Source organism: Saccostrea cucullata, unplaced genomic scaffold, assembly GCF_032062105.1.
Source record: "Saccostrea cucullata isolate Sc308-1 unplaced genomic scaffold, CSIRO_AGI_Scuc_v1 ctg4533, whole genome shotgun sequence".
In the NCBI taxonomy this organism is placed as follows: Eukaryota; Metazoa; Mollusca; class Bivalvia; order Ostreida; family Ostreidae; genus Saccostrea; species Saccostrea cuccullata.
Window position 1 is genome coordinate 54,776 of NW_026921901.1, and position 13,888 is coordinate 68,663.

The window sequence follows — 13,888 nt, forward strand, 5'->3', positions numbered from 1 at the left end:
GGCTTGAATTTTACACTACCTGAGAATGCTTCCATATCAATAACAATGGCTTTACTGTTCTTGAACAGAAGATGTTTTCCTATATATTCCTTTCAAAAATTTCATCCCCATTTTGGCCCCTCCCTACCCCTTGAAATCATGGTTTGAACAAATGTGAATGTACACTACCTAATGATGCTTCCATATCAATACGTATATAACTAAACATGGTTTTTCTGTTCAAAAGAAGAGGATTTGTCCTATAAAAAAACTTTATCGTTTATTTTGCCCCCCCCCCCCCGCCCCAACAGGTCATGATTTGACTTAACTTGGTTTTAAACTACTTGAGGATGCTTCCATTTAAATATGACCAATCATATCTTTGCTGTTCTCCAGAAGAAGATTTTTAAAGATTTTTCCTATATAGGTATCAATGCAAAACTTTCTTTTGTGGCCCCGCCTATCCCCCACCCCCGAGTCAAGATTTGAATAAACTTGATTCTATACAACCTGTGGATGCTTCCCCCGGAGTTATATCTTTCTTGGCCCAGTGGTTCTTGTGAAGAAGATTTTTGATTAAGATTTTTCCTACCGTGTATAAAACGTTGATTCCCTGTTGTGGCCCCGCCCTACCCCCAGGTGTCATGATTTGAACAAACTTGATTCTCCACTACCTGAGGATACTTCCCTCCAAGTTAATCTTCCCTGGCCAAGTGGTTCTTAACAAGAACATTTTTAAGACTTTTCCTTTATATTCCTATGTAAAACTTTGATTCCCCTATTGTGACTCCAGCCTACCCCAGGGGTCATGATTTGAACAAACTTGATTCTACACAACCTGAGAATGTTTCCCCCTAAGTTATATCTTTTCTGGCTCTGTCGTTCTTGAGAAGAAGATTTTTAAAGACTTTCCTATATTTTCCTATGTAAAACTTTGGTTCTCCTTTAGTGGACCCACCCTACCCCCAGGGGTCATGGTTTAAACAAACTTGATTCTAAACTACCCGAGAATGCTTCCACCCAAGTTAATCTTTCCTGGCCCAGTGGTTATTGAGGAGAATATATTTTAAAGAAGTCAGTAATTTTTTCACTAATTCACAATTTTCTCCCCTTGGAGGAGGGTGTTGCCCTTTATTTTAACAAAATTGAATCTTCATTACCCAGTAATACTTTTTAGCAAGTTTGGTTGAAATTGGTCCAGTGGTTCTTGAGAAGAAGTCGAAAATGTGAAAAGTTTACAGACGGACAGACAGACAGCTAGACAGATGGACGCCGGACAAAATGTGATCAGATTAGGATGCAGAACTCTTAACTTAATGCAGAACACAATGTCTGCACAGCATCTGCTCAATTTTACACTTTTAAATCCACAAATAATGCACATGACGTGTATTTCAATGTCTTGATTTTGAAGAATCGCATACTTCTTTAAATACTAGTATCCACCAACTTTCACCCGTATCCGTCCATTTCTAAGACAAAGACCTTTTGTTATTTGCATATTGAAACACAATGGCTATTCAACAAAGTGCTATTAACTCCTGGCTTACCTTAGACTGTCCATTCTGTAAACAATGAACTTGACATTAGTGTATATGTGCTACATGTACTGTCATTTCTGACATTATTTTTGTACATTTAATTTTCAGAACAAAGGAAATCATTATTTAAGTAGGAGAAAGGCTTATAACTGTTTTTTTCTCTGATGTATTTCTCTCACAGAAAAGATAGTTTGAGACCTTTCTCCTTTACGGAAAAAGACAGACACCCTAATCTAACTTGACGTCTTTTATGTAACATCCAAAAACCTCCAGCATCTGTTAATAATATTTTAGGTCGTTGCTGTACACAGATGGTATGGCCTACATTCAAAACTTTAAATCGATTCTTAAGCTGACAAATATTTATTTCTTTTAATAGATCACTCTTTAGAATAGATATATTTTTCCTGTATTTTAGATCACAAGCGATCTCAGATTCAAAATGGCGAATTTATTAAGAAATTTCTCTTACCTTCGACTTCCTTGGTTGACTTTTTTTGGAGAAGTGAGTATACATTATGAATGAACGCTCTGCATATTTATTCAGCATACACATTGTATTGGTATTGTTGAAAAATATTGTTTTATTGGATTTTTTTCATCTTTGCAGTATATGACAAAATGGATACATACTACTTTTTATTAACATATTTCAAATTTCTCTTCATTTTATCAGCTGGAGTGTTGTGGTGTAACGGCACCCACTGATATATGTACATTATCAGGTTCGCATTGCTCTAACCTGCCTGAAACGTGCTGTCACCGCAATCTATACTATGTAACCGATCAAACTATTTATAACAGTTTAAGCTGCAGCACACCTAACACAGTGAGTTTATAATTTCATTGAATGTAGATTTATTTCCTTAAAAAGCTATACAATGAAAAAAGAATTATCAAAATTGTGTGTATTTTTTTTTAAAAACGTACACTTTTAACTAAAATATTGATCAAAATGGATGATTTCTTCTTTTTTCAAATTATTAAAAGCACAGGACAAGTTTATTTTATGATTCTCTTTCACTTTATATGTATAGCCCTGTTTAGAAACAGTGTCATCCAGATTTAAGTTTTACACCACCGGGTATTTTGTAGCGATATCTCTATCTCTCCTTTTTGGGGTAAGTGTTAATTGCTTAATAATCTATTTTCTTGGATTTGTAGAAATCTATTTTTTTTTTAAATGTAATACAATTATTCAATTTCGAATAAATTTTGTTTCTAAATACGAAAATGCCTATATTATGTCTACAATTTACATGTACTTTATTGTAAGAGGACAAAGCCGATTACATTTGATGTTAAATAACATATATTTTCGAATCTCGCTAACTTTTCCAGTGGAGATAAGTGGATTTCGCATTTGAATAACAAGTTTTATGTAAAATGATATTTGTAAAAATTGAAAAAATGTTTCAAATCCTTAGGAATACCAAATTTCATGATCAATGTCATTCTATTTTCTAAATCTAGTTTTTAGACTGACAACCCTTTTTTCCTCCATTCGGATTTTATGTCGTAAAATCTTATTCATATCGTTTCTTCATCCGACTAATGATTAAATCGTTATACTTTTAAGGTATTGGGAATACTATTTACATTCCTGCAAATAAGATCTCTCAAAGAGAGAGATGAGGCAAAAGAAGGAGAGATGAATATCGAAGATAATTCCGAGCACGAAAAGAAAACGTCATCACAAAATCAACGTAGACGACTGCTTTACTATTGTAAAAGGTGAGGCCTAACGGAGTTTGCATATGCATGAAAATTACCTTTTTTCACTTAAGAGTATTGGCTTATGGACTCTTGTTGTACAGTATGAAGGAAAATGCAATGGTTGCATGTATTAAGTCTATAAAATAAGTTACTAATTTTTTTTTATTTCTAATGTATTAAGTTTGTCTCATTTGACTTAAGTGTTCTTAAAAAGATATGCAAATTACAAAATACTACATGTATATGGAGATTAAGATCCAAGGGAAACGTTTCTACCTCTTTGTATACAAGGTTTTATTTTAGGGACATAAAAAGCAAAATGATAGTTATATCATCGGCAGTTTTATTGGTAAGTTTATGTACTGTTATTTCTGTGTTCTTTTGCGTCTTATTTTAATGAATTATAAATATTGTATTGTTAATTTTTTTCCAAAGGCAAATAATGGTCAGTGTTTGACTTCATGTATTTGCTTGAACGTCTACTCGATAGCCTAGTGGTGAAAAGCCTTAACAACAATTATTATTATCATGAATAATGTCATTTTTGTGGATATTATATATCAAATTTTCCTACATGTATGCACTTATTAGACTTACCAGGTATTAAATTGATAATAGCTTGGTAACAATCGATTAACTTTGCAATTTTTCTGAATTTTTCAGCATAATGAAGCTAAGGAATATAAATTAATTTACATTTCCAGATCCTTGCTGCCGGACTATTTATAGAAGGGCTAGTGTTAACGTACGATAAAGTGTTTAACCATGACATTATCCGGGATGTCCTATGGAGCGCCTTATCCTTTGATGGCTTGTCCTTCAATCACATACGGCAGTCGTTTTCGGCGTTTATGATTTCTTCAGCTCTTGTGATTCTGATTGTTTCCGTTATAGGGATGTTCACATTAAAAACAAAATCAAAATATCTTCATATTATTGTGAGTATTTTTAGTGCATTTATTGCACGATCGATTAAACTTTTCAATCTTCAACATTCTTTACTTAGGTAGCAATCGTTGAATCCCCACTTTTCAAAAGTTCTATGGTTGATACATTGACCTTAATTGTCAGCAAATATGATGAATGTTGATTGACGTTTAAATTATTATCACACGGAATCGTCAGGGTTTTGTGTTATCGATTATGATAAGAAACAAGGGGGGTGTGACCGGTCGACGGGGGTGCTTACTTCTCTAAGGTACTTGATCAAACCTCTCATATTTTTAGAGGTCTGTGTTTGCTCAGCTCCCATTTCGTATTGTTTTGTTGAAGTTCTGAGTTTGATTGCAGTTTATTAATTTATGATAAAAGAGCAAGAGCAACGTTGGGCCTTTTTTGGCCCTGAGAATTTCTGAAAAATCAAACTGCCCAAGTTAGGTTAAAAAAATAAATATATATCACTTGGACTGGTGATGACCATGCATATATTGAATATGACGTAATTTTTCCTTTAGTCAATACATTTTGACGTCATGAAATGTGTCATTTTTCTCAGATCCCATAAATTCCTTTGAAAATGGCCTTATGTTGAAGTATCTTTTAATATTTCATAAAGAGGACAACCTTTGATCCAAAATATGCAGTTACATAATGAAAGATTTGTTTCTGAAGATCTAATAATATGTTTCATCTTTCAATGGATCGTGGGCTGTGCTCATATTTTAATTCTTTGTTGAAAGCAGTCAAAAACGTAATTATGTTTTCTGCAAATTTCAAAAACATTTCAATTCCTCAAAGCCTGTTTTGACCATCTGGATCCTCAAAAAGATTTTTTTATTATAGAAAATGAAATCACTTAGTCTCTACTTTATTTTGATATATGAATTGGGAAAGAGGGTGATAGTCAAGTAATTGATATAAGAACATGGTCATTTAATGCATAAAGTGAACCTAGCTAAGTTTTGCCAATTTTCACAATTATGACTTATTATGTAAAAGTTTCAATTTCTGTAACAATTTATATATTATAGGCATGTATGCTTTCAAGAAAAATATGCCATCTGGTAAATGAAAATAATGTCTTTTTGTAATTTATAAAAATGAAAAATAATTTTTTGCAGCAAATAATTTTAATCAGCATCTGCTTTACTTTAATGGTTGTCGGTACTGGGCTTTGGGGAAAATCGAAAGATACAGTAAGTATATAATGAACACAAATATTTTCAGTGGTATTTTTAGAATAAAGTTTTGATGGATTTCACATTTTTGAACCCTAATGTATACTTATTAAAATATTGATTGTTATTGGTATTTTATCGGTAAAACATGTATAATACTTTGCTTGACATTAGAATACAGTGTAATTTTTTGCCAAAGATTTTTTTGTATATTCTACATTTGCTTATAAAGTATGACTTGGTTAAACAAAACAAAACTCAAATTAAAATTACGGTTCTAACATATTTTTAGCGAGGATTTAATTTTGGTATTACATGTATATGCGAGAGCGCTAGGATCGCTAAAATTGAATATTGCTAAAAATTATTGTGTTTTAATGAGCTTTTTCATATCGTTAAAATTACTTCTCGTTAACAATAAATTTCCTATTTATAAGGACAAACCGCTAAATTTGCGTCTCGCTAAAATTTCCACTTATATGGTATAATGTTAGCTTCTTTAGAATTTGATGTATTTTTCATTTTTGGACCCTCTATTACCCTTATTAAATTGAATTCTTGTTTTTACATTGTAATATCACTCACTTCCTAATATTTCATTTTTTATATACATAGACCTTATTAGACAGATATTTTTATCTCAAATACTTTTTGCTCATCCTAAGAGAGGTGTTTTTGTTTTGTTTTTTAAATGTCGAATTCTAATTATTTAGGAAAAAATGAAATTATAAATATTTTTCCTGAGAGAAACAAGTTCAATCATAAACTGATGAAATCAGGAATTAAGAAGTGTCTGTTCTGTTATTAAGAAATAACAAAAACACCTGGAGTGTGTATAAAAATATAAGTGGCATCTCTACTAAAACGTTTTTTTCTTTTAATAAATGTTTTACCCGACAAACGTGTACAAGTGAAAATTCAAATTTTATAAACTTAAATAATTAAACTAAATCAAAAATTTTAAATAAACTATTAGCTTTCGCAGAAACTATGTCAAATCGAAAAAAAATCTAAAAATATATATGAGACTTTCAAGATTTATGCAAGATAACAAACGGATGATTTAATGTAACTTAAACCCACCAAGAGTAAACTTGATTTTATTTCAGTTGACTTTGGTTTTCTAATTAAATTCGTAATTCAAAACAAAATTGGTTTTCCTTTGTTTAAGTTTAGGCTAATATTTATTCACAATTTTCGAGTGTCTGACATTTTGTCAATAAACTCTTGTTCATTGAAACATTTTACCGATAAAATACCTTAATCTGAAACGTGTAATATACTTCATAGCTAAATTATAAATTATTTACACAATTTTTACACTTTGTTATTCTTTTGAGCTAACCTGAGCTGAAAGCTCATGTGAGTTTTCTGATCACATTTGTCTGTAATCCGTCTATCTGTCTGTCCGTCGTCTGTCAGTCCGTCCGCCTGTTAACTTTTTACATTTTCGACTTCTTCTCAAAAACAACCAATCTTGCCAAAAATTATCCTTGGGTGAAGGTTATAGTATTCAAGTTTCCTCAAATGGAGGGCCGCGCCTACATTCGAGGAGAGGTAATTCAGAAATAGTGAAAATTTGATTTCATGTTTTAAAAATCTTCTCAAGAACCACTGGGCCAAAAAAGTAGAAACTTATATGATACCTTTTTACGTAGTGTAGATTCAAGTTTGTTCAAATCATGACCCGGGGGTAGACAGATATTGGGGATCAAATTTTTACAAAGAAATGTAAAGGATTTTTTAAAATCTTGTCAAGAACAGCAAGGCCATGTTTACTTCTATTGATATGAAACAATCTCAGATGATTTAAAATCAAGTCCCCCCATATAAACTTTTCAATACTGAACTGATTTGTGCTTTTTCCTAGCCAATGTGCTCAGGGGAGCGATGTGACCCTTGGGCCTCTTGTTACAGATAAGCTACGGATTGGCAAACGAGATGGAATTGTTTTTACAAAGATATGGATATCATGACCATATTTCCTACGTGTTTTCAAACTCAGCATATTCAGCTTGGAGTTATCTTTTTGTCGTGGTATGAGATATTTTAAATAACTTAATGAACAAGTACATTATTATTAGGTTGATTGAGTAACAATGAAGCCTTTTGTAATTGTTAATGAAATTATATTAGTTCAAGAGAATTATGCACTTTTTAAAGATGCTTAGAACTTATTATTTTCTCAAATTTTCTGTATAACTTCACGACTTATATATTACATTATTATGCTTCCTGTCATTTTGTCTCTATATGACCCATACCCTACTATTCTCGCATAGTGGTCTAAGGATGTATGTAGCGTAAGCATACTATGCCGAAATAGTTCACGGCCTTATTTACGCATTAAAATCTTCATTGCACACGTCGTGAATCGAACTCACGAGCATGAGGTTGCCAGTCCGATGCCTTATCGATTACGCCACAGAGACGATCACTGATTGGAAGTATTTTATTAATTATATAAACTTAATTTATACAATTGATACAAGAAGGAGAAAATAGATAAATAATATTTGAAAACAGTTATATTATTCTAAGGAACGTTAGATAAATGTGTACAACAAAGTATTAAACTAATTACATACATATTGTTCGATGAACTGAGTCATGGGGTCATCAAAACGCTTTTTAATATAACGCTTGATTGAAGGATGTAAAAGAAAATTATCAATGAGAATCGACGTCTGCAAACAAATCAGTCTTACTAACAAAACAGAAAATAAAGATGAGTTGCTTTGGGACAGAAAATTCTAACTAATATAAAAAAAATACTAGTAACCAATATAACTAAGCATGCAACCAATTTTAGCATGAAGATTTTGAATGAGTTTTTGCAAGTGCGCTGTGTTAGCACCGATATTTTCAGGAAAAAGTCAAATGGATTGCCACATAAATATTTACAACAGTCAGCATTATAATAACAATAGTGTTACATTATGCATGTACTATGCCTAAATAGTAGTCAGGGTTTGACACATAGTGCACTCGCCAGCGGCTCGTGCACCATGTGTCAAACCCTGCCTACTATTTAGACATAGTACATGCATAATGCAACACTATTATATAAATAGCATTTCACAAGAAAATGTGATAAAAATCTTATTTCATTTCGAAGTTACTGAAACTTCGAATTTCTGGACGGGTTTGATTGACATATCTACGTTGCCTGGTATAGGACATGGTATGAGAATTTTTTTTATTAATTCGTGGCCACGAAATAAAATTCGTGGGAACGAAATAAAATTCGTGGCCACGAAATAAAGTTGTGCAATATAAACCATTTTTAGCTTCTTCTCTCTTATGTATTGACATATAGAGTTTGTAATTTAGACGCCAATGTGTGCATATACGCGCGCGCGGAACTGCAAACAAAAGTTGAGAAGATATGTTATTTACATGTAGCTTAGCTTATGTCTAGTGCATTTTTCAATGTACTTCACACATTTATTGCTAGATGTTTCAAATAAATAGCGTGTTATTGTAAAGCTTTTCTTAGTCAATCACTCAATGTTTATTTGTAATAATCAGTGGCCCCTATTATCGGGAACGTGACATCTTATAAATATAAGCAATACTCAGATATTGTCCTGATTGTTAACGCATAAAACTCAACTGTTTAATGCAAATGAAAGTGTGTGCTCTTCAATATAGATGCATGTATTATATGGAAAAAAACTAGTGAGATCAGTATTGAAAATGTTTCTAGGTTTAATTAATGGTCACCACAATTATTCGTTCATCAGCTCTTCATGCAATTACATAAATGGCAAAAATCAAATTTCAATAATTAATGATAATTCAGGCATATTATTCAATACCCATAACAATTTTATATAAAAATCCATTTGACTTATTCCAATCGTTTGGCTTATTCCAATTGAACGATAATGACAAACAAATGAATAAGCTAAAAATGACATTATATAGCACAACTTTATTTCGTGGCCACGAATTTTTATTTCGTGGCCACGAATTTTATTTCCTTCCCATGAATTTTTATTTCGTTCCCACGGATTTTATTTCGTGGCCACGAATTTTTATTTCATGGCCACGAATTAATAAGAAAAATGCTCATACCATGTCGTATACCAGCTACCGTACATATCCTTGCACCGTACACATTTTAATTTTAATCTCGAGAATATATTAATCTCAAATCTGTGTCTCAGCACCTTTAAGGTTACTGGTCTTGCTTTAATTATGTGTCCCGTAAACATTACTTACCGATTTATGATATTAACTTTTTTATGCCTCCGGAGATTAGGAGACGTATAGTGTTGGACATTTCGTATGTCTGTTTAGCAGTTTTTTCGCAAAAAGTTCAATCTTGTCCACAACATTGATTTGAAGGCTTTCAAATTTCACAGGTTTATTGCTTATGACAAGGCTGTTCTTTTAATGCCATTTTTTTTTTACATTATGACCTTGACCTCCGGGTTTGACCTACTTTTGAAAAACTTACTTTGGCCATTAACTGCCGTATGGAAGCATCAGTAAATCACAAATGCGTCTTATTTTCAAAATGCTTAGCAATACCAGTTTTATTGGAGCAAACTTTAGTTTTGCATAACTCATCTAATTTAACTCAATTTTGTAGGCAAGTGAAAATGTCCTCGTTTATTAAGAAATGGGCGTCTCATTATATAACATTTGACATTCCAAAACCGAAAAGTTCAATTCAAACAAAAGTTTTACCACTTCAATATGCGTTACTTTGTTTCAAATTTTAGCTTTTCTCTAACTCTGATTCCATCCTCTTGATGATGTCATAATAAAATAAATGTAAAACATGTTTGGCGATGTTTAAAACATCAGCAGTCTCGTTTAAAGTTGTCATTTCTTAAGTTCTATGGTCGATACCATGTCCTTGTCAGCAAACTCAATCTATCAATAAGTCAAATGCTGATTGACGTTTGTCATATAATTGTTAGACCATTATTTACACACTGGATTCTTTTCGTTATTTCCCGATCATGACAAGGAGCACTCGGCGAATATGACCGGTCGGAGGGGGATGCCTACTCCTCCATGGGTTCTGTGATGTTTAAGAGGCCCTTGTTTGCTCTGCTCCAAAATTAGTATTGTTTAATGGACTTTTGAGCTTGATTACTGTTAGTCATCTCAGTATATTTCATACAAGAATACTGATTAATCAGTTTATACATTGTTAAAACTATTTTTAAATATTATCTTCTTAGGCAGAATGTTGCGATATCTTTGATTATGCAGGCAGCAAGATATCACAATATCTTTTTGCGGATAAAATACCGATCTACTGCTGTAAAGAAAACCCCTTCACAGAAACCTACATCCAGGCTAATAATAATTGTACGGACTTTCTACAGACGGATCTTCAACATAACAAAGTAATGTATTTGTTACCTGTATGTATGGAAATTTATACAAAGCACTAATTAGGATCATTGATTTAAAAAATCAGGCAAAACTGACCGTGAAAAAGACGGTCGTATTATTTGTCACACAATTTAATTAAAGTTAATTGGCCGAACATCAAATTTGTAACAAATGTTGCGAACTCTATGGTGTCTTTCTTTCACGTTCATATGGGTATATAGAGTCTACTATTAATTGGAATAGCTTCATATATTTACCTTTTTCTTGCAGTCATGTAAAGATGCATTGCTTACCAGACTTGATGTGTACAGCAATTTATTTTTCACATTCTCTGCCGTTACTTTTGCCATTTTAGTAAGTTATTTTCTTTCATATCTTTATTTATATAGAGAGAATAATTCATACCCTTTTCCATATCACATCCTGTATCAGCCCGAGACACCAATATCAGCCGAAGACCCGAGGGTTGATTTTGGTCGAGGGCTGATACAGAATGTGATGTGGGAAAGGGTATGTATTATTATGTTTATTACATACTTAATAATAAAATACAGCACACGTTAAGTTGAGAAGAAAATAAATAAATAATCATGCATGGACTTTTTACATACATGTATCTGGTCTATTGTCTCATACGGTTTGGGTTTGTTTCTACTTCTATTTCAATGCACTCGATCCGTAATTTGAATATAATCTATTATTTGTAAATTAGATTATCCCTATTTTCAAAAAGTTAAATTAAGAGAATATGAACCCAACAAAAAATTGTGTATGATCACAAGTACTGTTTTTGTGGTTTAATTACTAGGGGTGTGATATTGATCCGTATCATGCAGGGCTGATACGGCTATTGTGACGTCAGGCATATCGCATATGCAAAAATTCCTATATTTATTACTAAGTATGTAATAAATGAATTATCTAATGCATATTTGTTTAGTTAAACAACAATAAAATACTTACATTTTTGCTTTCAACTCCTCATTTACCATGCGATTCTTGTTTCATATTCCGTTGAAAAGTGAAATGTCCCAGTGATTCGCATGGCATAAAATAATCACTCAGAAAATATAGACTAACAGTCAAACATTAAAATGATAATCATACCTAATTTCTTGATTTATTGGTTTTCATTTGATCGTTGTTTAAACATTTTAATCTATTTTATAAATCATTTCAATATAAGTAATTAATTGCATTAAAATTGATTTTATTATTTTAGGTTTTAAGATTTGATTTTATGACATTGGCCTTTATTTTCATAAATGAAAAAAATGTAGAGAAAAAATATTTGCAAAGTGTTCAAATAATAAAACTAACAGAAAATACCGAAGAAGAGACAGAAACGTGAAACCGAACCATCTCTCTTAACATGTATATAATCAAATAGTTTACACAATTTTGATAAGTTAATATTATTTTCATTTATTTTATTCTTAATATTTTTACTTTAAAGCACATTGAAAATACTTTGGTATATTTAAATATATAACTCATGACTCATGACAAGTTTTTAAAAGATACATCAATATATTTAATTCAAATAAGAAAAGAAAATTATATCCCAAACTATTGCAGTTATACAGTGTAATTTATGAATGCTATTCTCTTTTGGAATGTTAAATCAACAACCAGAATTTACAGGCAGTTTTGTATTATCAGTTCAAACTACACAATATTTCTTGGATTGTTTAAGAGTCCAATTTAGCAAATATTTTCAAAGATTGATTTTTGTTTAATTCTATAAGATATAACTTTTGATTAGGTTTATTCTTCACTAACCTTAAATTGCTAAATGAAAGAGAAATATGTACACTGTCTTTTAACCAAGATTGAATTTTCATATTAAACTAAGGTCTACACAAATACATTTTAAATATTCTGGAAAAAATTACTCTTTAAATTCACAAGTATTTTTAATGAACATAAAAATGTTACGGTCAATTTAGAACTCTGAACTTTAAGTTGTTAACCCCAATATGAAATAATTCGAATTAATAACTAGAGGTACTCGTACTGTGGGCAATGAGCCCACTAAATGATACCACCCGCCTCCCAAATGTGTATATATGGCAGTGTCATGTTTTGCTATGAGAAATCCAAAATATGTGTCGGATAAAAAAGTAAAATAGGAGGTGCACAATGGCAATATGTAATAAGATTCTGTAAAAGTTTCATCAAATTCATTCAGTGGTATGAGAAGAGTTGCGGATAAGAGATGGGTACCCAAAAGCGTAACAGACAGACGGACGGACATCCCGATTACAGTATACCCTCCCGCTTTTCAAGCGGGGTGTATGAAAATACCTGTCAAGCCTCAAGGTTCCAATACACCATACACCCATTCACCAGTCTGATGTATATTGATTTATTATTATACGGGTGGCAATATACAGTGTATAGAAAATTCGCTATATGACAACTTTTAAAATTATAAATCTTGTTTGTTGTGAATTTTGTTTTTACATGATTACAACTTGACAAAACATTAAAATGAAAAAGAACTATTATTTATACCTCTACAAAATATTACAACTTTGGTTTACAACTTTGTTTTTTTTTTAACATTAAACCATTATGGGCCACTTCGAGAATGTTTTCATGGCATTAACTGAACTGTTAATATGTTAATCATATCGGTAATTTTTATTTATGCTATTCCTTGAAACATTTGTCTTTACACGCACTAGTATTTACAAATAGATTTTGAAAAAAAAATCGCACACAAAACAAACAACACATTTCACTTATCTTAATTTTTTAAAGATAGAAAATAAATAATGGCTGTGTATAATTTTAAATGATAATAAAATCAACTTCTTTTGAGTTGAATGACCTTGTTTTTGTTTTTTTTTTATCTTTCAGACTTTCCAGTTTAGTTTAACTATTTACAAGTTAAAGACAATGAGTTTTATTCCAATCATCGACGACAAATACTTGAAAATGACAAAGATGCTATGTAAAACAGGAAAAGGATATCGGTACGTCTTTTATCTTGTGTTTGTTTTTTATTGGACTGTATTCACAGATTCAACATTAATCTGTGCCTTTTTAAATTTGTTTAAAAAGTTTCAAATATTTATTTTAAACTGTAAATCATTACTTGCAGCAATATCTTTACTTTCGAGAAAAGAACGATATTCACTATTGCAGCGTTTGTGAGTATCTAAATTATAT

At 31.5% G+C, this 13,888-nt stretch overlaps 1 protein-coding gene across 1 annotated transcript in view; it reads left to right on the forward strand.

The window, feature by feature from the left end:
* LOC134260878 (uncharacterized) overlaps positions 1-13,888 on the forward strand; it is a 50,501-nt gene that overhangs the window by 13,401 nt on the left and 23,212 nt on the right. The window contains exons 15-26 of the mRNA XM_062743403.1: positions 1,939-2,025; positions 2,197-2,349; positions 2,558-2,641; positions 3,100-3,254; positions 3,438-3,585; positions 3,941-4,174; positions 5,297-5,371; positions 7,271-7,390; positions 10,555-10,722; positions 10,982-11,065; positions 13,577-13,692; positions 13,821-13,869. Of these exons, the coding sequence (XP_062599387.1) occupies positions 1,939-2,025; positions 2,197-2,349; positions 2,558-2,641; positions 3,100-3,254; positions 3,438-3,585; positions 3,941-4,174; positions 5,297-5,371; positions 7,271-7,390; positions 10,555-10,722; positions 10,982-11,065; positions 13,577-13,692; positions 13,821-13,869 (1,473 nt within the window). The remainder of the gene's footprint in view (positions 1-1,938; positions 2,026-2,196; positions 2,350-2,557; positions 2,642-3,099; positions 3,255-3,437; positions 3,586-3,940; positions 4,175-5,296; positions 5,372-7,270; positions 7,391-10,554; positions 10,723-10,981; positions 11,066-13,576; positions 13,693-13,820; positions 13,870-13,888) is intronic.